Consider the following 24,149-nt stretch of genomic DNA (forward strand, 5'->3'; position numbering starts at 1 on the left):
ATGGTCTCGGGGAGCCTGTGGCGGCCCTCGGTATGGTCTCGGGGAGCCTGTGGCGGCCCTCAGGGTGGTTGTGGAGAGCCTTGGGGGGGATAATTTCTTATCAATGCTGAGATTTGCAGTGAAATAGCTGAAAAATGTTCCCTTGCAGCAGGGTTAGCTTCACAATGTTTGTTTATGGCATAGGTGGATGTAAGTTGCACTTTTGCATATCACATGCCTTACTGTCAAGTACTCTCCACTTCTCTATCTTCAAAATCTGGGTTGTGGGGTGGGGGTTATTCAGCTTCCTCTCCTTAAAATGCAGAACTGTTGGCAGCCCAGATCAGCTGATGGCCATGGTGCATACAACTGGTTGCACAGAGGTACTATTTACGTCATCCCTAGCTACAGAACATTTTTGCTGAGCTAGTGCTAGTTCAGCTTTAGGACCAGAAAAGTAACTTTCCAGCTGTTTTTTAGGCTGTTACCCTACTGCCTTGGTAGACAGACACATACATCTCTATGAGGAAACTACAGTACAGGAACATGAGTGCAGCACTGAAATGTACACACATGAATACATTACCTTGCATTTTGGTGCCATTTGTAATCCACTGACTTAATCTCATTTTCACTTTGGTTCACTACAGCCATGGATGAATTAGACATGGGCGAACTGGAGAACATTGTGGAGGAGGAGTTGGGCATCTCTATGAAGGAGCTTCAGGAGATTATAGACAAAGAGGTGGAGAAGAATGAGTTTGTGAAGCAGCGGAAAGCCCAAATATTGGAACTGGAGCAACTGGTGAAGCAGAAGGAGGAGGAGGTGGCTCATGTGGACAACTTGTGTGACAATGCTTCAAGGTAAGGTGTTAGGCTCTTAATTAAAAAAAAAAAAAATATTAAATCTGTGCTTTACATGTAGCACTTTCCCATCACATGGTCACGCATAAAAGGGATTGGTACCAAATTTATCAGTTGTATTGTTCTTTAATGCCTTGTAAGTAGCCTTTCTCTTTTTCAATAAAAAGTATAAAAAAAGTCTTTAATTCATTAGTATGTGTTGTGGATTGTTTAGGCTTGTCATTGTCCTTTAAAGCTGTATCGATTTTAATGATGGGCCAGTAATAGTAAGGCTAATTGCTAAAGTGCTGCAGCTTCCAATGCACATTGTGAGAAGAGTACAGTGTGCAGTAAAACTACAGTAAGCAATTCCAATCATAGCATGACTTTCTGATGTCACCTTAGAAAATGATGTAACATTTGAGATCTTTGATATGGTTTTGGTCCTGGATCGATATCATGGCAATTCTATGTATTGCAGGGCTCTTGAGAACTGTGAAATGCTGGTGAAAACACTGTACAGTGAGATGGGCATTGCATACAAGGATACTAGCTCAGACGATGATGAATCTTCTAAACCTGTAGAAGTCATTGAAATTCCAGATGAAGACGATGACGATGTCATGAGTGTTGGATCAGGTCGGGAAAATGCTTTTTTTTTTTCTTCTTTTATTACAATAGATTTATTCATTTTGTATACAGCACTGCACATAGCCACAGTGGAGATCAGTAGTGTTTGTTTCAGACAACTTCCACCTCACTATTTGCCACAATCCCCAGTAATGAACCCCTACTTAAAGTTCAAATATGTTGATGAGTTGTTTTTTTAAAAATATTGGAGTTTCTCATCACCACTTTTGGGTAATTATGGTACAGAAATCAAATCACTGAATTGCAAACCTGATTACCATAAAAAAGGTGGGGTGGAAGGAGTTTTAAAATTGATCAGGTTTAAAGAAATTAAAGTACAAAGAGGTGGTGATCGGCCCTCTGCTTAATTATAAATGTGCCCTATTACATTTTGTCAGATTGTAACAAATATTGCTTTAGCCTGAGCAAATCTGTGAACAGGATTTTGCAACAGGGGTATAGTAAGCAAAACATAAAAGCAATGCATAAAAATTATTGTTATATTACCCACTATACACACCCACTGGCCATTTTATTAGGTACACCTATTAAACTGTTTGTTTACACAGGTAGCTAATTGGTGAATTGCATGGCAGCAACTTTATGGATTTAAATTCAAGTGGCTGGTTGTTGGTGCCAGACAGACAGGTCTGAATATATCAGAAACTCCTGATCCTCTGGGATTTTCATACAACCATCTGTTGGGTTTACAAACAAACCAAAAATGCCCTGTAAATGTCAGAGCAGTGTTTCTCCCAAAAAGTTTTCCAAGCTAGGTGGGAAGAAACTGTAGGCGGGTGTCGGCCCCTGTATTGTGAACCAACTTTTTCAGTAAGTGACCAAAAGTGCCTGGAGGTGCACCCGGCTAAAAAGGGCTGGGGAGAAGACTGCAGAGGTCAGATGAGAATGGCCATGCCATAAATATCAGATCATCTCAAACTTGTTTCTTTAACAATGAGGTCACTGTACCCAAATGGCCTCCACAGTCACCAGATCTCTATTCAATAAAGCATCTTTGGGATGTGGTGGAATGGGAGATGGGTATCATGGATGTGCTGCAAACACATCTGCAGCAACTGCAATGCTTTCGTACCAATATGGACCAATGTTTCCAGCACCTTACTGAATCTCCGCTTTGAAGAGTTACAGCATTTCTGTAGGCAAACTGGCTTCAACTTTGTACTAGAAAGGTGTACCTAATAAACTGTCCAATAAACGTATTTCCTTAAATACAGAAAAAAAAGGGCAAGATGGTTCGAGCCACTCTATCATTGTATAACCTTGAAATATTGAACATGTTCATACCTAATTATAATTATATTTTTTTTCCTCAGGTGAAGTAGTTGTTAGTAAAACTCCTAAAGAGAAACGACTGGTGAGTAACACTTTATCAAGTTCACAGAATTATTGTTCCTTTGCTTTCAGTTAATAAGTAAATGCTACCTTTTTGTATAAGTAATCTATAAAGAGGTTAGATGGTGTCACAGTGACGTTCTAAGGTTGTGTTGTGCATGTATGGACCTCGCCCATATGCTCAGGGTAGGTATGTTTTCCAATCACCTAAACCAGGGGTGTCAAACTCAAACACACAGAGGGCTGAAACCAAAAACTTAGACCAAGTCGGGGGCCAAACCCGAAATCCACTGAAAAAGTTGAAGTTTCTCTTTCTCACCAGATACAAAACCTTCCCACACAGAAACAGAGGTCCCGCCCAACACTCAAATCCGGAACAAGCCCACAACAGAAAAAGAGGCCTAAGAATTTTTTTTTTTTTTAATTTTAAACTCAAATTTTTTTTTTTATTAATCAAAATGATCTAACAACAATAAAAATGCTAAATATATATTTATTTATATATATATATATCCTGAAGTGACTGAAGCTAATGAGAATGGCAGAGCATTGCACTACAAGACTATAGTGACAGGAAAGATACAGCTCACCTGTCATAGAATGAGAATGATGTGCTGTCCTCTCTGCCTCCCTCCCCACTCTCCACTGTTACACGTAGCCTTCTCACAAAGAAAGACATCCCCAGCATCCCTATAGACGTGCAGCCGGGCTGGACTCGAGTAGCCTGTGCGATCGCCTGTGATGTGTGAGACGGGCGGGGAGGGGCAGAGATCTCTCATTTGTCACATAGATGTGAGTGATGCCGAGACTGCAATTCCCGGCATTACTTGCGTCTATGGAACAGAACAACAATGTGGGGCCACGCAGTGATGTGAATGATGCCGTGAATTGTAGTAGCGGCATAGTTTGCTGCAATACGTAGTAGCAGGTGGGCCATATGCAATTCATCTTTAGAATTCCCCATGGGGGGCAAAAATAAAAAGAACCTTATGGGCCAGAGTTTGACACCCCTGCCCTAAACCCATAGTTTAGAAGTCGAATTGTAGTTACTTCAATCAGCAACTGGGTGGCAGTAGCACTGTGCTAAATAGGATCCTTTGTTGTACAGTGGTATTGACGCCAAGTGGCTAAGTGAACTAAGTGCATCTTATTTTTCTGCATTGTTGGGAGGTTTTACTGTATTGGCTCCACCTAGGGAGCGTGACGTGCCAGCATCCTGTGTCCCGAAGAGGTACAACATCGTAATTCTAATAGTTATAGGGTCTGCTATATTTTATTAATAAAATTCAAGGCTTAGGAGCTGCAGGATCTTTTGTTTGATAGAAAGAGTACAGACTTAAATTCTCATCTGCTCAAGCAAGAAGTATAATATAAACTGGATAGACACACGGAACATTTTGGATCAAGCATTCTGGCATATTAAAAACAAAAAAAAAACATGGTTCAATATAGTATTCATCCAATACATTCCTGATAGCAGTGGAAGAAGCAACCATTCAGTTATATCTCTAGTTATGCTTACAAGGAACAGACTGATGAAAGTAGAGCAGAATTACAAAGTGCAGTCCACCAGTGTGAGGCTTCTTCTTTCACTGTCCAGTCACAGTAGGAGGGACAAGACCTGTAATTGCTACTTAATTGTAGAAGAGAAAGATCTAAAAGTCTTTTCCCCTGCCAGACAGAGCCTTGTTGTGTAGCAGAGCTGTATATTGCAACACTGGATGAGCAGAAATACTTATGCAGCTAAAATAGTTCTTGTATATGAAATTTAACTTTGTATATAGGCCAGATTTGAAAGGAATGTATTTTTCTAGAGTTTATAAACCTTTTTTTCTGTGTATAGTGGGCAGCCATGAGTGGCCATGTACATCAGGGCAGCCATGAGTGTTTATTAGATAGTCAGGATCTGCTGGATCTCAGGATCTCTGCATAGTGCATTCACTCTTTGTCCTACAATGACCTATATTGCCTGTGTAATGCTGCTTGGAGGGCATTTTTCTGATTTTCATTTCTAAACATTTAGTTAAAAGATGCTGTGGCAGCCATGAAGAGGTGCCAACAAGATGTACAGAATTTGGTGGAAGCCATCCACAAGAAGTCTGGTATGCTAGAGTACTGCTTTTTCATATAAACCTTAAAATGAAAACAACCCCAAGCTCTTATAGTTACCAAAAAAAAAACTATTTTTTTTATTTTATTTTAGATGGACCCCAGACTCGATTGTCTTCTCATCCTTCTTCACCTTCAAGTTCTGTGGGTGGTCCCAACCAGACTGGCACAGCCAATGATGTAGTAAAGGATGGAGACCTTGTTGTGGGTATGAGAATACTTGGTAAGAAGAGGACCAAAACATGGCACAAAGGAACCCTGATTTCCATTCAGATGGTTGGTAAGTGCTTGGGTTGTAGAGGTGTTTATGAAGTGCAGGAAAAAGTAGCAGCTGATGTTGTAGAGTCAGTGATCACAAAATGTGTTTCTCACTTTGTCCAGCTACACAGTTTTTAAGCTCAGTCATTATAGTTATAGCACAACATTGCATAAACAGGAATTTTTGTCAGGGCTTATTTCAAATTCCTGTACTTTGATACATATTGTTCTTTTATACTGGTTTGCATCTTAAATTCTTTCCATAAAATCCAAAAACTAATAGCAAAAGTTTTGCACCAACGAGCAGTTGTTCTTAAGCTACACTTAATTTGGGCCTTAAAAAAAAATTCCAATGCAGCCTCAGTCTACTCTAATAATATTTTACCTTCCCTGATTCTGGTTCTTGCCTCATCCTGCTCCTATCATTTTATCCCTTGCTGGCACTCTGGGAATGGTGACCTGATATTTAACACTTCTTGTCCATACCTGATGCCCGTTATTCTTGTTACTGACCTTTGGTAGTGATATCATCTTCTGGAGCCAAAGAGTACCTTGTCACTGGACAGCCAGTAAAAAAAAATGCCACTCAGGCAATTATGAGGGCACCCGATATTCCTTACACTCAGCAGTTCAAAACCCAGAAGACTTAGCACCCATCAAGTCATATGACTATGGATTAAGGTGAGTATTTGGGGGATTTTACTGTAGTTCCACCTTTTAAATAGTGCTTTAGCCAGGGATGGCCTAAATAGGCTTTATCTCGACAGTCAGCTTAAAAGCAGAACCCTGTTGACTTACTTACCCACACACATAGATTAGCGTTTTCTGGATAGGGCTATGTTCTGTAACTAATTGTAGGCATATGAACTATTTTTCATTTTTTTCATTTGTCTCCTGTTTGTTTTGTAGGACCAGGTAAAAAATACAAAGTGAAATTTGACAACAAAGGAAAGAGCCTGCTGTCTGGCAACCATATAGCCTATGACTACCACCCACCACTGGATAAATTGTTTGTTGGGAGTAGGGTGGTGGCCAGGTACAAAGATGGCAACCAGGTATGGCTCTATGCTGGCATCATAGCGGAACCTCCAAGCAGCAAGAATAAAATGAGGTATTGTCACTCAGGCTTAAGAGTCTCATTTGTGTATTGCATCACTCTGAAATTGTTTAAATATTTATTCATTTAATGGCATATTGTCTTCTTGTAGTAGTGACATGGTTATGACATAATAAGCTATTCATATTTCTTCGCCTGATTACTAGATTGTTTTTGACAATACATCGGCATATACTATATGCAGTTTAATGCATAGAAAAGGTAGGTGAATTCTGGTGGACACTGATCTCCTAAACGCCAAACAAAACACCAAAAAAAATAGGTTTGGAAGGCTAAAACCCCCTTTATCAGGGATCACAATGTTGTAAGAGGTGGTTGACGGTGGACTTGAAAAGCAATGTAAGCCGTGTAAGTTGTGTCTTTTTGTAAAATTTTCGGACACTTGATTCTTTTTTTAGAAGAGTTAACCGTATAAGGTGCTGTGGATTCTTTTTTAATATTTTGTCTTTTATTTCCTAGATTTCTGATCTTCTTTGATGATGGCTATGCTTCCTACGTTACGCACTCAGAACTGTATCCAATTTGCAGGCCATGTAAGTGTTAATCCTTCTTGTCATGTGGGGGTTAAATTCTGCACAATACCCAGAAAAGACTATTGAGAAGATTACTTGGATTTCATTTGCTTTGAGCTAATAGTCTGTAAATAGTACCAATTGGGTTTAATTAAAAAAAGCTCTCCTAGAGTGGAGACGATAGACTATCATGGGAAAACCTGGAATGGATCTAGATGTAAAACATTTACCAAGCTGATGACCTGATTTGCCTCAAACACGCCTCGATAGGGTGTTCTGCATCCAAAAAAAAGTAGCACAACACACGTTAAGGACAGCCTCTAAACTGCCTTGTACACTGCTTTTTGAAAGTCTTTTTTTTTTTACAATTCTACTGCAGGTACAGGTTGTGCTCCATAAAAGCATTTTCACTTGGTGGATTTGGCTCCTAGAGAAATTTGCATTTTTTTTTCAATTTTATTTTACAGACCAATGGTCCCTGTAAGTGATACATATGTGCTGCTTTTTGCAGTCATCAGTGCAGGAGGAAGATATTCTCCAGGGTTGCTTGTGATTAATTACATTGACAGTTCAGCACAAACATGGGCTTCTAGAACAGATCATGCGCTCTGGTTTCTTTAATGGTTCACTTTCTTTTTGCTTTCCAGTGATTAAAACCTGGGAAGATATTGAAGATGTGTCCTGCCGGGACTTTATTGAAGAATATGTCACTGCGTACCCCAACCGCCCTATGGTGCTGCTCAAGAGTGGTCAGCTGATAAAGACAGAGTGGGAGGGCACCTGGTGGAAGTCCAAAGTGGAAGAAGTGGATGGAAGCTTGGTGAAGATCCTATTCTTGGTAAGAAGTTGAAGTTTGAAAGTGGATCTCCTGTGTTACCCACAGCAGTCAATTGTTCCTTGCCGACCATAATGTCCCCACTGTGTTTTTTAGAGGAATTCATGTTAACTTTATAGGTCCATGAAATGTAGCTATGTCTTCCTTGCACCCAAATTGTTCTCTGCAGCACATGAGTACTGCAAGCAGCCTTTTTCTTGATGGCAATGCCTCTTTAAGTGTTTACCTGCAAAGGATGGTGGGAAGTCAGTTTGGAAATATTTTTTAACTAAAAGTGCTCTTACCCCTTAAATTATATGAGAAAGAAGGGCAGCCCACCTAATTAGATTCTTTTGACTATTCTTTAGCGTAATCTCCAGTGTATAAAATATGATGATGCCATTTGCAGGATGACAAGCGTTGCGAGTGGATCTACCGTGGGTCCACTCGTTTAGAGCCCATGTTCAGCATGAAGACCTCTACAGCTTCCACTCAGGAGAAAAAGCAGGCAGGACAGCCACGAACACGACCCAATGTGGGTGAGTTAACATGGGGATGTCTTGTGGAGGAATAGAGCAGTAACAATTTGGAATTCAGTTGCTTACTGGTTTTAACATCGCTAAGAAATTTCAATGATATAATTTGGCAAAAAGTAAATCTGATGGACATTTTTGTTGCATTTGCAGGTGCAGTGAGGAGTAAAGGACCTGTGGTGCAGTACACACATGATCTTACTGGAAGTGAATCTCCTTATAAGCCTACAGCTCCAAGCTCACCCCAGTCTATTCCATCACCCCAACTTATCGATACAGAGTAAGTTTTCCCTATCGGCTCATACTTCCCAGAAGTCTCAGTATTGGTAGGATAGACGTGTTTCAGGATTAATTGGTTAATATGGTTTTGTATGTATTTTAGGGTGGATCACAGAGAGAAATCCACCTGCCTAACAGAATTCTTTCTTTTTGGTTTATTTGTAAAGCCCAGTTCTGGGCTCAGGACTACTGCAGGACACCACAGACTTAGAATGTTGCCTGTCTTTTTTTAGCTCTGATAGCCAGCAAGCTCAGTCAAAGAAGCAAGTGGCAAAGAAAAGTACATCGTTCCGGCCAGGTTCTTCGGGCTCCAATCCATCGTCTCCTGTACCCAGTGAGCAGCCTCCCCAGCCTCCGCAACCTCCACAGCCTCCACAGCCTTCCAATGTTCGAAGTGGTCAGCAGAATCAAACCAACCAAATGCAAATTCAGACTGGTCATGTTATCCAAACCTTACAGGCTATTCCAACAGTACACACTATTCAGACTAACCAACCTATTCAATTACAGACTCAAAGGTAAGATTTCTGTCTTTAACTGTCCACAATGCAGCCACATGGGGAATAAGGTATACGAATATTACTTCCAGGTACCCTCCCTTAGATTCACAAACAGGCTTTGTCTTAAGAGTTCACCGCCCTATATTAGGTGCAGTGCAGATAGTAATACCCTGTCCAGTGCTTATAAAGTTCACTCTTAGCTGTGATCTTGCTGTTGGCAAATTTATTTTTTTTTCTTAACATTGTCAGGGTCTCTGTCATGTTGTTATTGCAAGATTGTTTTTCTCCTCATACAAGTAAATGTGCACACTAAAGCCATTTTTCAGTTGGGTGAAGCAGTTTGTTTAAAAGGTCAGTTGGAGGTCAAATACATCTATCAATGAACTCTGAATCATCACATAAAGTCTCACACTGATGTCACATGCAAGCCAATTGCTTGTGTGCAGTCTGCTGCTTTACTTACTGGCCCTGATTTATTAAAGCTCTGCAAGACTGGAGAGGATAAACTTTCATCAATGAACCTTGGTGATCCAACAAACCTAAAATGGATCTGGTCCAGAATTGAAAACATTTGCTAACAAACGGCAAATGACTTTTAAGAAATCCATTCCAGGTTTGCTGGATTACCCAGGTTACTAATGAAAGTGTATCTTCTCCAGCCTTGGCAAGCTTTAATAAATCAGAGTCATTGACTGAAGTCCTGTTTCCTTTTTTTTAACATATGTACGGATTGCATGTTTTACACATAAACAGTCATTGCATAAAAGAATTCCCAGAGCACTTAGACCATTTAAAGAAACGACACAACAGCATTTGCCTATCTTGATGTTCACGCTGTCTAATTCAAACCTTAGATAGTACTGTCTAGTACAGAGGTTCTCAACCAGGGTTCCTCCAGAGGTTCCAAGGGTTCTTTTAGCCATTTAATTCTCTCCGGTCTGTTTCACTGAAACCAATGATCTTTTTGGCTATCTGTAAGGGTGGCTGCCTTCCCACTGGCCAGCAATGTAAGAGGCATTCTTCTCACTGACCATGACACTAGTGTGCTGTGAGCTGTGGATATAGTCAGTTTGGCAGGGGTTACCTGAAAACCTGAAGTTGTTTTAAGGGGTTCTCCTATGGTAAAAAGATTGACTGGTTTAGTATAACCTTCTTGCATAAGCTTATGTACTTGTGTATGCCATGCTTAGCTTCAGTTGCTGGGATCTGTAAACCGAATATTTACAGTTAGGTTATATATATATATATATATATATATATATATATATATATATATTTATTTAATGTAACTTAGTAAATATTTTCTTGGCCAGGCAGTCTGTAACCCAGGATTGCCAGTATTTTTTTTTTTACAGGGAGGGGAATAAAATGGTACCTGAAAACTAGTCCGCCAAACCAAATTTATTTTCAAACTGTTCCTGTACAATGGCTGAATTTTTGATTCCTTGGTATTCATGCATTTAACCCTTGAAGAGTTAAAGAAAAATCTGATTGCTAGTCAGCATTGGGCAAATATAACGGTGAGAACTGACTCGGCAATAAGAGGTATCGCCTCTTGATTTTTCCACTGTCAGGATTCTACATACAGTTATATTTAAATATTTATGAACCTAACTTTTTTCTAATTTTGGTTATGTACATTACCACAATTAATTTTTAAATGGAACAACTCAGATGCAGTTGAACTGCAGACTTTCAGCTTAAATTCAGTGGGTTGAACAAAATGATTGCATTAAAATGTGAGGAACTAAAACCTTTTTTTACACATTCACTTCAATTCAGGGGCTCAAAAGTAATTGGACAATTACCTCAAAGGCTATTTCATGGGCTGGTGTGGGCAATTCATTCTTTATGTCATTATTAATTAAGAAAATAAAAGGCCTGGAGTTGATTTGAGGGGGAGTACTTGTATGTGGAAGGTTCATGATGTGACACAGGACAAGAAGCAGCCAAATGAATTCTGAGGTGTTCAGAGACCTATCGTCTGCTCAAATCCAGCTAAATGCAGTCACATTGATTGGGGAGCGTTTCATAATACAGATGGACAATAACCCAAAACATACAGCCAAAGCAACCCAGGAGTTTATTAATCCCCCTAGCGTTCTAATTCTGTTAGTTTTTTGATGCAAAAAGTGATCCTAATTTTTTTGCATTTAAATTTTTGTTTATATTGTGGGCCTGTATTTCTTAGGAATAACATCTGGGTATAATAATTATATTTCTTTATTATATTATAATCCAAAATTATAAAAAATAATTATAAAAAATAATGAAATAATAGACCACAACAATGTAATTTATCAAAAAAACTAATTTATCAAAAAATGTCAAATGGTCCGGAATAAATGTAAATCAGGGCACTGGGTAATGATATTTAGTGCACTAAAATGTGTACTTTTATTTTTAATTTATGTTGTGTGGTGTTTTTGTACTGTAAAGACCATTTAAAAGCAGATTACATTGTAATCTGCTTTTAAATTTCCCGCCCGGCCACGCCCCTCGAATACATCACAACTCACATCAAGAAGATGTCACATCCTTCCTGGTAATGCGAGTGGGGACACCCTGCCTCCTGGGGACACCGATGCTGCTGGTGCTCCCATCTCCAGGGAGATGCAAAGCACAATGCATACCTTCTGCATTGTGCATCGCATCTTCCGGGTGATGCGAGCAGCAATAGTAAATTCCGCTGGCACTACCCCCAGAATTTACTATTGTTGCTTGCATCAGCAGTTAGATGTGATGCACAATGCAGAAGTCCTGCATTGTGCTTCGCATCTAACTGCTGATGCGAGCAGCGGTGTGGCTGGGACCCCAGGTGGTATTTAAAAGCAGATTACTCGGTAGTTTGCTTTTCAATTTCCTGCCCGGCCATGCCCCCTAATTCAGAAACGTCCCGGCATCACAGCAGGACCATTAGATGCTGGAGTGCGGGGCAAAGGTAAGGGGGGGCTTCTAAACTTAACCCGAGTATGACTCGGGATTACTGCTTTTTGCAAGTGAAATCCACCACGAGTCTCACTCGGGATTACTGCTAGGGGGGTTAAAGCAAAGAAGTGGAATATTCTTGAATGGCCAAGTCAGTCACCTAATCTGAACCCAATTGAGCATGCACTTCACTTGTTGAAGACTAAACTTCGGACAGAAAGGCCCACAAACAACCAACAACTGAAAGCCGCTGCAGTAAAGGCCTGGCAGAGCATTAAAAAGGAGGAAACCCAGCATCTGGTGATGTCCATGAGTTCAAGACTACAGGCTGTCATTGCCAGCAAAGGTTTTTCAACCAAGTATTAGAAATGGACATTTTATTTTCAGCTTTTTAATTTGTCCAATTTCTTTTAAGCCCCTGAAATGAAATGATTTTGTTAAAAAAAGGCTTTAGTTCCTCACATTTTTATGCTATATTTTTGTTTAACCTACTGAATTAAAGCTGAAAGTTCAGCTACATCTGAGTTGTTTCATTAAAAATTAATTGTGGTAATGTACAGAACCAAAATTAGAAAAAAAAGTTGTCTCCGTCCAAATATTTATGGACTTATCTGTATGTGATGGCAGAAATGGCCATCTGACACTCCTAAAAACGGTAAATGCCTGACAGAGGCTGCAGTGCTTGAATGAAATGATGGTAGAAGAATTCTACATCTGTTATTAAACAACTGACTGGGTCACTTTTGCTTGCAAAATATGTTCCCTACCAATGAGCTTGTATGGCTTTTGGCATAAAGTGTTTAGAAAAACTTTGTGTAGAGTTCTTAACACAACAATGCAAACCCTGAAACTTTCAAAGGTTGCCTGTCTGAAAATCAGTATTTGAAATAATTTAGGTGTTCCTCTTTTTCTGTGTCCATGTTACAACACTTGGACCTGTTTATTGGTAACTTGGCCAACCAATACTGCATCGTTGAAGGGAATGGCACTGTGATTTTACTGAAAAGTTCTAAAAAATTGGCTATAAAAAGATTTTGAAGCTGAGCTCCAGCCAATGTTTTCTTTCTGCTGCGGTACAGCAACACGTCACTGACCAGTCATTGAATGTACAAGCAGAAGATTTGCTCAATTCTTTTAGTCCTCTTTCTCCCCGATTTAACATCATGCACTTCAGCAACTGATCTTTGTGTTGCTGTTCTGATAACAGATCATGATTTTGTTTTCTAGTTTTCTAAATCTGATTTACTTATAGCCCAACACATTTGTAAAATGGCATATTGATTTTATACGATCAGTTCTTTGAAAAACATATCATAATGATACAATCCGAGGAAACACCTTTTACTTTGCTTGCGATTATGCTGATTGGTAGCTTTATAAGTGTGCCTCAAAGATTTACAGCCAGTGCCTGAAGGCTTTTTAACTGTATGTATGCAATATAATTATGAGAATCTTATGAATGTCATCATATCACATTCACATTACCATTTCTGCTTTTAAGGTAGTTTTGCAGTTTGAATGGTCATAATTTATGATCCATTTCTTTTTTTTCTTCAGGTTTGTGGCCAATGTGACACAGTTCCAAGTCGTCCAGACCAACACTGTGCCAACAGAGATCACATATAAAGCTCCCATGGAGAAGCTCTTTTACCTACCTCACATCTGTAGCTACTCTTGCTTGTCCCGCGTCCGTGCTGTATCACATCGGGGCAAGAACCCTCTGCTGGTACCACTGCTGTATGACTTCCGCCGCATGACTGCACGGAGGCGGGTGAACCGCAAGCTGGGATTCCATGTCCTCTACAAAACGCCATGCGGGCTTAGTCTGCGCACAATGCCTGAGATCGAGCGTTACATTTTTGAGACAAACTGTGACATGATGTTCTTGGAAATGTTCTGCTTGGACCCATATGTTATGGTGGACCGCAAGTTCCAACCTCAGAAACCTTTCTACTATATCCCTGATATCACATATGGCAAAGAAGATGTGCCACTCTCTTGTGTCAATGAGATAGACAGAACCCCTCCTCCACGGGTGGCGTATAGTAAGGAACGCATTCCCGGGAGAGGAGTATATATTAATACAGGCTGGGACTTTCTGGTGGGATGTGACTGCACAGATGGATGCCGAGACAGGTTAGATTTGGGAGTTTGTATATTTAGGAAGACCTGATGCATTTGTAGTTGTCTTGGCTTTTTTTTTTTTTTTTTTATGGTGTAAAATGCTAGAGAAAAGCCGAAAATCTGACTTCAGTCTTGCACTATTGTACTGGCTCCTCTGCTGTACTGAAATTGCTTATTCTGATTTCAATGCACTCTGGGAGCTTCTACAGCTGCAGCAAGTAGGATGTTGTTTGTCTCCTTTCCTGTATAATTTCCTGTATAATCTAGGCCCTTCCTTCCTACCTGACTGTCCCTGGACTGCCCTTTTTGCTGATTTTCAGTTATTTCCATCATGAAGGCATCAAACCCACATACTTAGGATAACCTACCTAGATTTTTATGCCTTCTGAATGAAATGGCACCCATCAAGGCATTTTTGTATTTCCAAGGTGACGGGTTGTGAAAGGGTTACTGAGGAAGGGTGCTGTGATCCTTTCAAGAAGCCAGCTCAGTAATCAGTCATCACTGCATCAGAAATTAATAATAATAAAAAGTGGAAAATGTGAAACGTTATTACCATATTGATGAAGTGGGGAAATGTATAAAACACCCCTAGTGTTTTGTGTTTGCTGACAATTTAACAAGCATCGTTTCACATGTACCTGGCCTGACTGAGAGCAGAGATGGGCCAAATTTATAGATAAGTCAAACATTGTTTTCTGTGGGAGCTTGGTCTTATTTTGGGCCAACACATGCATGGATAGGGTGGACTACTTGCATGTAAGTACAGGTGAAAGTTGAAAGATAAATGTACTTTAACACAGTACATTATACTTTTCTGTATTAAGGATTATTGCCTACCTCAGAATCAACTTGGACTTTTAATGGTTTAAATTTTTATAATTTTTTTTTTTTCATAAAAAAGCACGCATTAGGCAGGTTAGCCTTAGTAACCCTGTCTCTTTACAATGCCAGATCTTGCTGCTAGTTAGCTGCTGGTCTGTGACTCTAAAGCACAGAAGTGGCACAGTGGGAGTACTTACCTACTCATTTACTAGACTTGCTTTATGCAAGGCCTCCTACATTCCTGGAAGTGTCAAAGGTGCAAGACAGCAAAATATAGACAGGGCAGTTTTGTATATGCTGCACTGACATGTTTGATAGCTACTTAGACAGTGTGGCCAGTATATTAAATTATGTAGCGAGCACAATATATATGTATCTTTCATATCAATCTTTTTCACTAAATGTGATACTTTTTATTTCAGGTCCAAATGTGCCTGTCACCAGTTGACATTAGATGCCACTCGCTGCACACCTGGGGGGCAAGTCAACACACAAGCTGGATACCAACACAAACGTCTTGAAGAGTGTCTTCCCACAGGGTAAAGGCAGATAGCTAGAACTAAGTGCACCAGTATACCCAGGCTTGTGATTAAATGAAAGGATTTTGCTGTAGTTTTATTTGATAATGGTTATAGCACCTTTGGGTTTCTGATAATGATTTTGTGACACCACCAGCTAATATAGATTCCCTCCAGGGGTCCTAGTTCACCTGGTCCACTGTTGTCCTGTTCCCATGTGACCAGAGACCAGTCACTAAACATTAGTGCCATCCCATGGCCAATCATACTCTGAAGCCATTAATTATTTTCCCTTAACAACTGAACAGAGTGGCAGGGAGTTGAAGAAAGGTGACTGTATACTAAAGGCGTAGGGTCTTTAAAGAGGACCTGTTGTTTTGCCATGTTTAAATACTCAGTCCTCTATTTACTTTGCATGCTTTACTTAAAACATGGGTCAGACATGGGAAATGTGCTTTTTTTATTAGAGAAATATATAGGCATATACTTTACCAGAATAGTTGCAGAAAGCATGTCTACAAACACTTGTGTCTTAACTTTTTTCCTTTTTTATTTCAGGGTCTATGAATGTAACAAGAGATGTAAATGCAATGTAAATATGTGTACTAATCGCTTGGTGCAGCACGGCCTTCAAGTCCGTCTCCAGCTCTTCAAAACGCAAAACAAAGGATGGGGTATTCGTTGTCTGGATGACATTGCAAAGGGCTCCTTCGTCTGTATATACGCAGGTGCAGTTATTTTACCTAGGGGTTACCTTAAAAAGAAAACTCTATATATTAGAAATGAAAGTAGATTTAATGTCAGTACAGTAAAGAATAATAAACCTAAATTTATAACTTTGCTGTTAAAATATTGCTAGTTCCTCTAATGCTGCTTACATGGCCTAAATCCTAGGTATTTGGTCATGTGTTCATTTGAAAGGGAAGGGTCAGAGTTTTGAGTAGCTTAATAATTCACTGTCACCAGAAACCATATCACCAAATCCTAATACACTCAGCAACACTGGTGGAAACCTTTGTGTCGACTATAACCCTTCTTTTTACCCAACAAACTAAACTGGCTTACATATAATGTGCAGATTATTATGTATGACAAATGAGTAAAACCCTATATTTGTGCTTCCTCACAGGTAAAATCCTGACCGATGACTTTGCAGACAAGGAAGGGTTAGAAATGGGAGATGAGTACTTTGCAAATTTGGACCACATTGAGAGTGTAGAAAACTACAAGGACGGTTATGAAAGTGATGTCAAGTCGTCATCCGATAGCAGCGGAGTAGACCTCAAGGATGATGGAGAAGTAAACACTGGCAGTGATGACCAGGATGAATCCCAAGATGACAGTTCAGATGACAACTTTGTAAAAAATGAGGACATCACAACCAGCTCTGTATGGAGGAGCTATGCCACACGGCGGCAAACTAGGGGACAGAAGGAAAATGGGACAGTAGATACTGCCTCTAAGGACTCTGCTTTAGCCAGGCAGACCAGCCAGGAGGAGAGGACAGACTGCAAACTGCCTGAGGAGACATCCAAAAACAAGGTGGCTTCTTGGTTAAGCTCCAACACAATGACTGACTCCTTTTTGGACTCTGACAGCCGGTCGTCTCTCAAAATGGGAGATACGGCAGATACTGAGAAGCATGTTAAGAAAGAGGAGCCTGCCAAGGTGAGAGTGGTCCAATGGTAACTTGTGTTATATAAATATTATCTGACCTTCCGAAGGATTGTGCGTTATCCATGAAGCTGCAGTCGTGCAAGGGTTTGCCAGAGATAGATGTTTGCTTTGCTAAAACCCAGATTAGGCCTGGATTAGTTGCTTACTGGTAAAGATGTCCTTTGGAATGTCTCCAGATTTGTGGGGTACCTGTATTCTTCAGCAAAGCTTCTGAACCTGAAAGCATACCTTTAATATTATTAATATTATTATTATTATTATTATTATACAGTATTTATATAGCGCCATCATATTACGCAGCGCTGTACAAAGTCTATAGTGGTGTCACTAACTGTCCCTCAAAGGAGCTCACAATCTAATGTCCCTACCAGAGTCATATGTCATTAATGTAGTCTAAGGTCAATTTTTAGGGAGAAGCCAAATACCCTGACTGCATGTTTTTGGGATGTGGGAGGAAACCCACGCAGACACGGGGAGAACCTGCAAACTCCATGCAGATAATGTCCTGGCTGGAAATCGAACCTGGGACCTAGCGCTGCAAGGGCTGGAGAGCTAACCCACTTAGAAGGAAGATGAAGGGTCTATTAACACTGGATGGCACTCTTTCACCTCTTATTACCATATAAAAAATATATCTTAAGAGAATGTTAGAATTATGCTTACCTTACCCCTGCCATGCACTGAGGCAAGGATGACATCAATATTCCCTTCTGGGAAAATTCTTGGAGCATGCCAAATGTGTTTATCGTGTGAGAAAATGCTCTTGTGATGGACTTGAGTGTCTTCTCACAAGATTTTACCTACTTCCAATTATGTAGAAGACAGAGGGAAGGTAAGTAGTATTCTAACTTTGTAGGTGCATTTTACACCTTTTACATAAAAGGTGGTTTGATTAGGAGGAAGGGACCCATACAGATTGGATTTTAGTGGAAGGTCCACTGCTGCTACACATAGAAGCTACTTTTAACATCTCCCCAATTGCATTGGATCACTGTCATGAGGGAACCGCACTGCAACCTCACTACCAGTATGAACATAGCTGTTTAAACAATTATTACCTTGACTGCATCTCTTTCCAACCCTGGGATCTTTCAGGGTCAGCATATTGGACACTGAGATGGCACATTCATGGAAATCCCAGAGCCTGCGCAACTCTTGGCAGTATTTTTAAATGTCCAACACAGTTCCTGCTGCAGCCTCTCACTTATTATTGGAAGGGGGGCTATCTACATTACACCTGTTCATGTGCACTGAACTTCTGTATTGAGGAGCTGTCATAGATTAAAGTGTTCAGTGCCAATGTAAGCATGGTATATGAAGAATACTGGCTGATCTGAAGTAGGCTGAGCATAGTGGCCCACTCATAAAAGGAACATGCTGCATGCGAGGTTATTATAACGACAGGCATGCTTGCACCCCTTTGTGTATCACTATGGGGGGGTCGAACCCCGTTTTTTGAGTTTGCAAAGCAGCCTACATATGCCTGCTGCTGATTTAGTTTTTTGTTTAATTTTGCAGCTCTACCATAAAGTGAAGACTACGAGGGTAAATAATTGTTTCAGGTTGTCATTGGCATTTGACATTTAAAAAAAAAAATGTTTTCTTTATTTTATAAAGATCAAGTAAGGATCAAATGATGATTTTTTTTTCAATTATTTTTTTAACTGACAAAATATTGTAAATTCACACAGTGATATAACTGCTGTTTACTTGAACGGCCTTATGCTGACCTCTGTTCTCTCTTCCCACGCAGGAGACTGAAGAAAGCAAACCTTCTGGGTAAGTCACATTGCTACACTCTTACTACATAAAGAGTCAGGGAAAAAGCCTTTTGTATGCAAGATGCAGTGGCCAATCAAATTCTTCAACTGTCCTGTAGAAACTTTTAAATATGAAGTGTCGACTAATTACTACTGGCAACCAATTACGAGTATCCTTGTTATAAATATCTATTGTCCTCTTTATTGTTCCATCTGTTTTATCTTGCAGGGGGGGAGACAGCAATCGTACATACGGTTACAATCCAACACCAATTAAGCCTGAAGGCATCAAAAGGCCGGTCAGCAAAACCGCCATGCACCAGAATAGGCGGCAGTCCAATGCTCAGTCCAATGATGTAAGTATAAATCCTGGCTATGTCCAGTAATCTGTCATTTCTTTTCAGCTGAAGAAAAAAAGAAAGGCTTATCCTGAGGCCTGCTTTACATTTGTGTTTCATGCATCTAAAGGTACAGTTAATATGTTAGTATTAAAACTCAGCTTGTTTCAGTGGAACCCATTCATGTCCATTCATGTAAGCTTTTCTATAACCTGCTTCTCTATTATAACGTCAGATACCAAATAAAGTTTCCAACTCCTTACCTGTCAGAGGATTTGGACTCTCGTCTGACATTAGTACTGGAGTACAGGCATAGTGGTGGACAAGTGAAAGAATGGGGATCAAGGGTAACATTTAGGGATTGGCTGACTTTGTTTTACCATCGCCCTTTAAAAGACCAAGTGTCCGTGCTATAGTACCAGTACTAGGAGGGAACCTGTAGCTGATGAACATCATGTATAACTTCATAGCTTCTTAACCACCTAGCCGGTATGCCCGTACGAAGGTCGGGCAAAAAAAAATGGCTAGGATGGTTAACCCCGTAATTTTGTCACATCCTTACCTCTATGGTCCCGCACATCCAGCGGGACCATGGAGGTAAGGATTCCAGCGTCGTCCTCCGTCCATCGTCGTCTGTCGATCTCCCTCTCCAGCGTCGGGTGCCAGCGGGACCGCTAAGATGCCGGCCGGTATCTTGTGTTCTGCTGCCCGGCATCTTGCGTTCTGCCGCCCGGCCGGCTGAACACAAGATCCCGGCCGGCTGAACACAAGATACCGGCCGGAATCTTACCTGGTCCCGCTGATCGTCCACGTCCGTCTTCGTCCAGCGCCGGATGATCTCTGCAGGGAGAAGCCGTCCGGCGGAGAAAAAAAAACGGAAGGCTTCTCCCTGCGTGCGTGATGACGTCGGCGCGTGTGCGGGAAATTCAAATAGAAACTCATTCATTTATTTTGTATTGGATTCAATACAAACTCCTGTATTCAATCCAATACAAAAAAATTCAAATAAATACAAAGTTTGTAATTGGTAAATTCAAACTGTCATTTTGTATTGAATTGAATACAAGCTCCTGTATCCAATCCAATACAAAAAATAAAAAAAAATAAAATAAAAGTAAATACCTTGGAAATTCAAATTTATATTTTGTATTTGATTGGATACAAACTTGCGTATCCAATCCAATACAAAAAATAAAAAAAAAGTAAATAACTTGGAAATTCAAATTTATATTTTGTATTTGATTGGATACAAACTTGCGTATCCAGTCCAATGCAAAATAATATAAAATTAATACAAAGTACATAACTGGTAAATTCAAACGCTCATTTTGTATTGGATTGAATACAAACTCCGGTATCCAATACAAAAAAATAAAAAAAAATAAAAGTAAATACATTTTTTATATTTATATTATCTACTAGAACCCCTGTTTGGACATATTTCTGTAAGTTACAGGTCTACAATTTAAAAAAAAAAATTTCATGAAAAACAGTGGATCACTTTTGGTACAGAAATCTAGACCTCAGTGTAACGCTCAGGTGGTTAAGGACCTGTGATGACGTGCTTTTGTTTGCTTCCCTTCAGGCAGGATTTGCATTCGTATTCAAATCTATAAGAATTGGTAACCTACTTGAAGCAACCTAAATATAGAGGCTACCAATTGGCAACTTATATGTCTCTACACATGAAAACTTAAACCTGATGGTCATATGTTTTTGAACATCCAGCTTTTTTTTCCATTTTTCTTACTCCCTAGACATACAAGAGCCAGAACTTACTTTTGGACCAATTATGATCTAGGTCCACAACCAATAAGCCTGGAGCAAAAAAACGTCTGATTCCAGTTATTGCTTTTCCCTCCATTATGATCTGAAAATTGGGTATATTACCCCATCCTTTTTTCATTACCCAGGACTTGGATCTTTTCATTGCTATCCAGCCATCGCACATATGCTTTTTACTCTATTGCTGCTTTCACGTCTTACACTCGCCACTCACCTGAATACCAACCAATGATATAAGTCTCCAATCATTCCGCTGAAGAAGCCAGTAGGCAAAATGCTTTGGGTTAAGAGACAAATGTATAAAAAAAAGTATTAGAGAACATTGTACAATTGGTATTGTGATTCATGTTTATCACTTTGTTCTAAGCACAGTTGGATTATGTATAGCACAGGACACTAAAAAAAATCCATCATTTAAGTAAAGCACGTTTGAACCTTAAGTGTTCTTTTTCTCTTATCTTGAATTACTTGAATGTGAGTTTTTGGAGGCTTTGCAACCACATGAATCCTAACCCATTGGGTATCCAATATTTATCTCTCCTTGAATATAGGTCAAATACTGATAAACTACAAGAAGGAATTTGTTGATCAATGATATCAACTAAAAAGAATGCCGTATAGGCCTGCCTCGTACCACTCTTTGTGAGTAAAATTGTATGGAATGTACAGACACAAAGGGACTTTTATAGCATCTCATAAAAACATCATCACATTTTATTTCTCATATTCAAATGAGACATAAAAATCCGAACATTTGAGCAATTGTCCACATCAAACCAGAACAATTGCAACATCCATATGAATAATATCCTTGTATTGCACTATACATTGATGGGTATAACAATATCTTTAGGGTATAACATGGTCTCACCGCTTATATCGAGTATCAAAGCGGAGTTTCGCGGTCAAGAAGTTCAAGATGGAGGGTAACACAAGCAAGCAGGAAATGGACATGCACACATAGAAATTCCTAATAAATAAATCGTAAATAAAACTAATGACAAAACTTTTTTATATATAGTGGGGCCAATTTAATGTTTTCCATTTCCTGCTTGCTTTACCGTCCATCTTCTCCTCCTCGTTGAATCCGTATACATTTTTTGGAAGAGACTTTGAACCCTTGGTGATAATTAACACTCATATCACTGTCAGTGAGTATGTGTGTATGTGTATATATATGTGTATGTATATATACATTCAAGATCATGTGACAATAATGTATATCAAACATTTTTTTTATGTTTATTTCTTTGTGATGGCTTATGCGTTATATACATACCTTTATTATGTTTTTGATCTTTAGGTCTCCCAGTACTGCTTTTTCCCGATGAATCGGTTTTTGACCGTAAAAAGCGTCAATACTCGATATAAGCTGTGAGACCATGTTATACCCTAAAGATATTTTTTTACCCATCTATGTATAGTGCAATACAAGGATTAATATTCATATGGATGTTGCAATTGTTCTGGTTTGATGTGGACAATTGCTCAAATGTTCAGATTTTTATGTCTTTTAAATATGAGAAATTAAATGTGATGTTTTTTATGAGATGCCTTAAAAGTCCCTTTGTGTCTCCATACTAAAGGTCAAATACACCATTTTTGTTTAAATTTTGAATGATCTTAGAAGTGTTGCAATGTAATGCAATCAATGCAAGCTCAAAAGTGGTTGACACAAGACCTTTAACACATGTGGGCTCACAAATTGGAACACATGTAAACTCCCAATATTACCTTTTGGTTTGGTAAATATACTACTAGAAATGTTCTATACAATCATGAAAAATACATGTCAATCCTTCTAAATACATTGAGAGCTAATAACTTTCAGTGCCTGCGCACCAAAAGGGACATATTGAGATGGGGACATATTGAGATGAAGAGATGGACGTGTCATCATGTCAATTAAAAATACACAATATGAATTATAGTTTTTTGTTTAATGAGATAAAACCAAAATGTGGGAATGTCCATGTATTATAGAAATGTACAAATGTTTGTTTTGGCTTGTCATGCTTTTTAAATACATGCATTCCTATACATAAAATGTAAACTGTTCCTAAGATTTATATTACAACTGGTCTTTACATTTGTAGTAGTACTAAAGAACAATCTTCTCAGTACTATATAATAATATGGCTGGCAAATCCTGATATTGGTGATCTTCATTGTCTGCTTCTCATATGTGTCACTGTTCAGAGCTCTGCTAGTGCTGAACAAAACTGATGATTAGTCCAATCCTCAGTTCTGAGACAAAGGTGCTCAGTGCTCCTAGCCTTTAATAGATTAACAGTGCCTTTAATATGGGTTATTAGTGCATGTCTAATGTGTGCTCTGTGCCGCCAGGAGGTGTTGACCCTGTCCAGCAGTTCAGAAAGTGATGTGGGAAGTGGAGCAAACAAGAAACCTGCCACCCAGACCAACGCTAATGACAGTGATGATGTCCAGACCATTTCTTCTGGTTCTGATGTAGACGAGGACAAGAAGAACACAACCACCACTACCGGTATTATTATTATTATAAATTTTGTTTTATCAAGTGTAAACATATTAGTTCATGCTCTACAACTAGAGGCTGTACATGACAGACCTGTGTAAATTTGTAGTCAAGTTCAAACTAGGACATGGTAAAGGAGAAGGACTCTGAGGGCTGTCTTAGATTGTAAGCTTGATTAGGCAGTCGTGGTTCTATGGAACCCTTGGGATCCACCAGGGGGTCCCTGGAGTTCTTGAGCTTTGGCATCTTTGCCATCATAAGATGGTGCCTGTAATTCTTGGACCAACACCTCTTGCTAGAGGCAGCTGCATGAAACCAGGGACCTTTTTTGGTGTTTGTAAACGTGGCCTTCTGACAACTAATGAAGGATGGGAATTCTTCCTGCTGGAAACCAATACAAATAGTCTTTTTTTTCTATTGAATATTTATAACGATGGTTCCCAGATGCCTGCAGAAAGGTTGAGAAAGGCTGATCTAAGAGATGGAAGCAAAGTTTACAATAGTGGGAAAGATAGGAAGATGAGTTTAAAACAAAAGGTTTAAAAGACTTCTTTAAATTTGTTAAAAGTAGCAGTAAGTCTAGCGACAAATGAATAGAGGCAGCTATAGAGAAGTCTTGGAGTCAGCTTGTGAAGAGGGTATGAATGAGGAAATCATTAGTAGGTCACTGAAGCAGCCAAGATTGAGGTTTTGGTTGTATTTGTGTATCAGGTTAGAATGTGATTAAAAAGCAAGTAGCAGTTTCTGAGTTAAATAGAAGCCATTAAGGA

At 39.4% G+C, this 24,149-nt stretch overlaps 1 protein-coding gene across 2 annotated transcripts in view; it reads left to right on the forward strand.

Annotated features, from left to right (window-relative positions):
* The window catches only part of SETDB1 (SET domain bifurcated histone lysine methyltransferase 1), a 32,870-nt gene that overhangs the window by 4,065 nt on the left and 4,656 nt on the right, over positions 1-24,149 (forward strand). Inside the window, exons 2-19 of one of the 2 annotated variants that reach the window (XM_072428261.1) lie at positions 630-843; positions 1,304-1,461; positions 2,787-2,827; positions 4,829-4,907; positions 5,009-5,194; positions 6,082-6,283; positions 6,749-6,822; positions 7,449-7,639; positions 8,025-8,154; positions 8,302-8,428; positions 8,661-8,945; positions 13,413-13,991; positions 15,227-15,343; positions 15,881-16,050; positions 16,452-16,990; positions 18,753-18,778; positions 18,989-19,115; positions 23,229-23,388. In XM_072428261.1, the coding sequence (XP_072284362.1) occupies positions 632-843; positions 1,304-1,461; positions 2,787-2,827; positions 4,829-4,907; positions 5,009-5,194; positions 6,082-6,283; positions 6,749-6,822; positions 7,449-7,639; positions 8,025-8,154; positions 8,302-8,428; positions 8,661-8,945; positions 13,413-13,991; positions 15,227-15,343; positions 15,881-16,050; positions 16,452-16,990; positions 18,753-18,778; positions 18,989-19,115; positions 23,229-23,388 (3,403 nt within the window). In that variant the 5' untranslated portion in view covers positions 630-631. The remainder of the gene's footprint in view (positions 1-629; positions 844-1,303; positions 1,462-2,786; positions 2,828-4,828; positions 4,908-5,008; positions 5,195-6,081; positions 6,284-6,748; positions 6,823-7,448; positions 7,640-8,024; positions 8,155-8,301; positions 8,429-8,660; positions 8,946-13,412; positions 13,992-15,226; positions 15,344-15,880; positions 16,051-16,451; positions 16,991-18,752; positions 18,779-18,988; positions 19,116-23,228; positions 23,389-24,149) is intronic. The other variant, XM_072428262.1, reaches the window with a different exon arrangement.

The sequence above is a fragment of the Pyxicephalus adspersus genome, chromosome 12 (genome assembly GCF_032062135.1).
Source record: "Pyxicephalus adspersus chromosome 12, UCB_Pads_2.0, whole genome shotgun sequence".
Classification (NCBI taxonomy): domain Eukaryota; kingdom Metazoa; phylum Chordata; class Amphibia; order Anura; family Pyxicephalidae; genus Pyxicephalus; species Pyxicephalus adspersus.